A 1978-nucleotide genomic window follows, 5' to 3' on the forward strand; every position below is an offset into this window, starting at 1 on the left:
ATGCATGTTCTGGTTTACACTGTGTGCTAAGAAGCGACTGGGAAAGTACGTGCCGAAACTAGAGCTGCCCTTAATCCTGCAAGTAGTTAATTGCATTCTCGCTATGTGCAAATGCAACTAACGGGGTATTGGTGCATTCATCTGGAGGGACTGCTTTGGAGAAAGGAGCAGCAGGGAAATGTACTGTTGGCAAGCGTGCGCTGCAAAGAAAGGAGCGGGGATTGTGGATTTGTTTTGCTTTTTATTTATGAAACAATAATGCTTGTCTGTATGATTGTGTTGACAGTTGCTGTCTCCAAATAAGAAATGAGATGTAATGCATCCTGCAGTCCATGCACGCCGCCTCTTGCAAATCGTGCACCATTCCTCTGTGGAAACCTTTAAATCCTAAAATCCAGAAAAAGAGAATAAACACATTATCATGGACCTGAGGGATTTTTACCTGTTGGCTGCTCTGATTGCCTGTTTGAGGCTGGATTCTGCTATAGCTCAAGAACTTATTTACACTATTAGAGAGGAGCTGCCTGAAAATGTGCCCATAGGGAACATACCAAAGGATCTGAACATTTCTCATATCAATGCTGCCACAGGGACCAGCGCCAGCCTTGTCTACAGACTGGTGTCTAAAGCTGGGGATGCCCCTTTGGTTAGAGTGTCCAGCACCACCGGAGAAATCTTCACCACCTCGAATCGAATAGACAGAGAAAAACTCTGTGCTGGAGCCTCCTATGCTGAGGAGAATGAGTGTTTCTTTGAACTTGAAGTGGTGATTCTCCCCAATGACTTCTTTAGGCTGATCAAAATAAAAATCATCGTAAAGGATACCAATGACAATGCACCCATGTTTCCATCTCCTGTCATCAATATCTCCATACCAGAAAACACTTTGATCAACAGCCGCTTTCCAATTCCATCAGCCACAGATCCTGATACTGGGTTCAACGGGGTGCAGCACTATGAGTTGTTAAATGGGCAGAGCGTCTTTGGACTGGATATCGTGGAAACTCCTGAAGGAGAGAAATGGCCTCAACTCATTGTGCAGCAGAACTTGGATAGAGAGCAGAAAGACACCTATGTGATGAAAATTAAAGTAGAAGATGGAGGGAGCCCTCAGAAATCCAGCACAGCCATACTGCAAGTCACAGTAAGTGATGTCAATGATAACAGGCCTGTTTTTAAAGAGAGTCAGGTGGAGGTTCATATCCCTGAGAATGCCCCTGTGGGTACCTCTGTAATTCAGCTTCATGCTACAGATGCAGATATAGGAAGCAATGCAGAAATCAGATATGTTTTTGGTGCCCAAGTTGCCCCTGCAACCAAAAGACTCTTTGCTCTAAACAACACTACAGGGCTAATAACAGTTCAGCGGTCCTTAGATCGAGAAGAGACTGCTATTCACAAGGTGACCGTGCTGGCCAGTGATGGCAGCTCTACTCCAGCTCGGGCAACTGTTACCATCAATGTCACTGATGTAAATGATAACCCTCCTAACATAGACCTCAGGTACATTATAAGTCCTATCAATGGCACAGTGTACTTATCTGAGAAAGATCCTGTCAATACAAAGATTGCCCTAATTACGGTTTCAGATAAGGACACTGATGTGAATGGCAAAGTCATCTGTTTCATTGAGAGAGAGGTCCCATTTCACTTGAAGGCAGTTTACGACAACCAGTATTTGTTAGAGACCTCTTCCTTGTTGGACTATGAGGGCACCAAAGAATTCAGCTTTAAAATTGTTGCCTCTGATTCTGGCAAGCCCAGTCTGAACCAGACTGCCCTAGTAAGAGTTAAACTGGAGGATGAAAATGACAACCCTCCAATTTTCAGCCAGCCTGTAATTGAGCTGTCAGTTTCTGAAAACAACCGTCGTGGTCTATACTTAACAACTATTAGTGCCACAGATGAAGACAGTGGGAAAAATGCAGACATTGTTTATCAGCTTGGCCCTAATGCCTCCTTTTTTGATCTGGATCGG

General features: G+C 44.2%; 1 protein-coding gene across 2 annotated transcripts in view; it reads left to right on the top strand.

Annotated features, from left to right (window-relative positions):
• Nucleotides 1–296: 296 nt before the first annotated feature.
• Nucleotides 297–1978, top strand: part of PCDH9 (protocadherin 9) — a 6342-nt gene continuing 4660 nt past the window's right edge. For both annotated transcript variants that reach the window (XM_025214097.1, XM_006032348.2), the window contains exon 1: nucleotides 297–1978. This exon is cut by the window's right edge and continues 1476 nt beyond it. In XM_025214097.1, the coding sequence (XP_025069882.1) occupies nucleotides 422–1978 (1557 nt within the window). In that variant the 5' untranslated portion in view covers nucleotides 297–421.

This window comes from Alligator sinensis, unplaced genomic scaffold (assembly GCF_000455745.1).
Source record: "Alligator sinensis unplaced genomic scaffold, ASM45574v1 scaffold669_1, whole genome shotgun sequence".
Lineage (NCBI taxonomy): Eukaryota > Metazoa > Chordata > Crocodylia > Alligatoridae > Alligator > Alligator sinensis.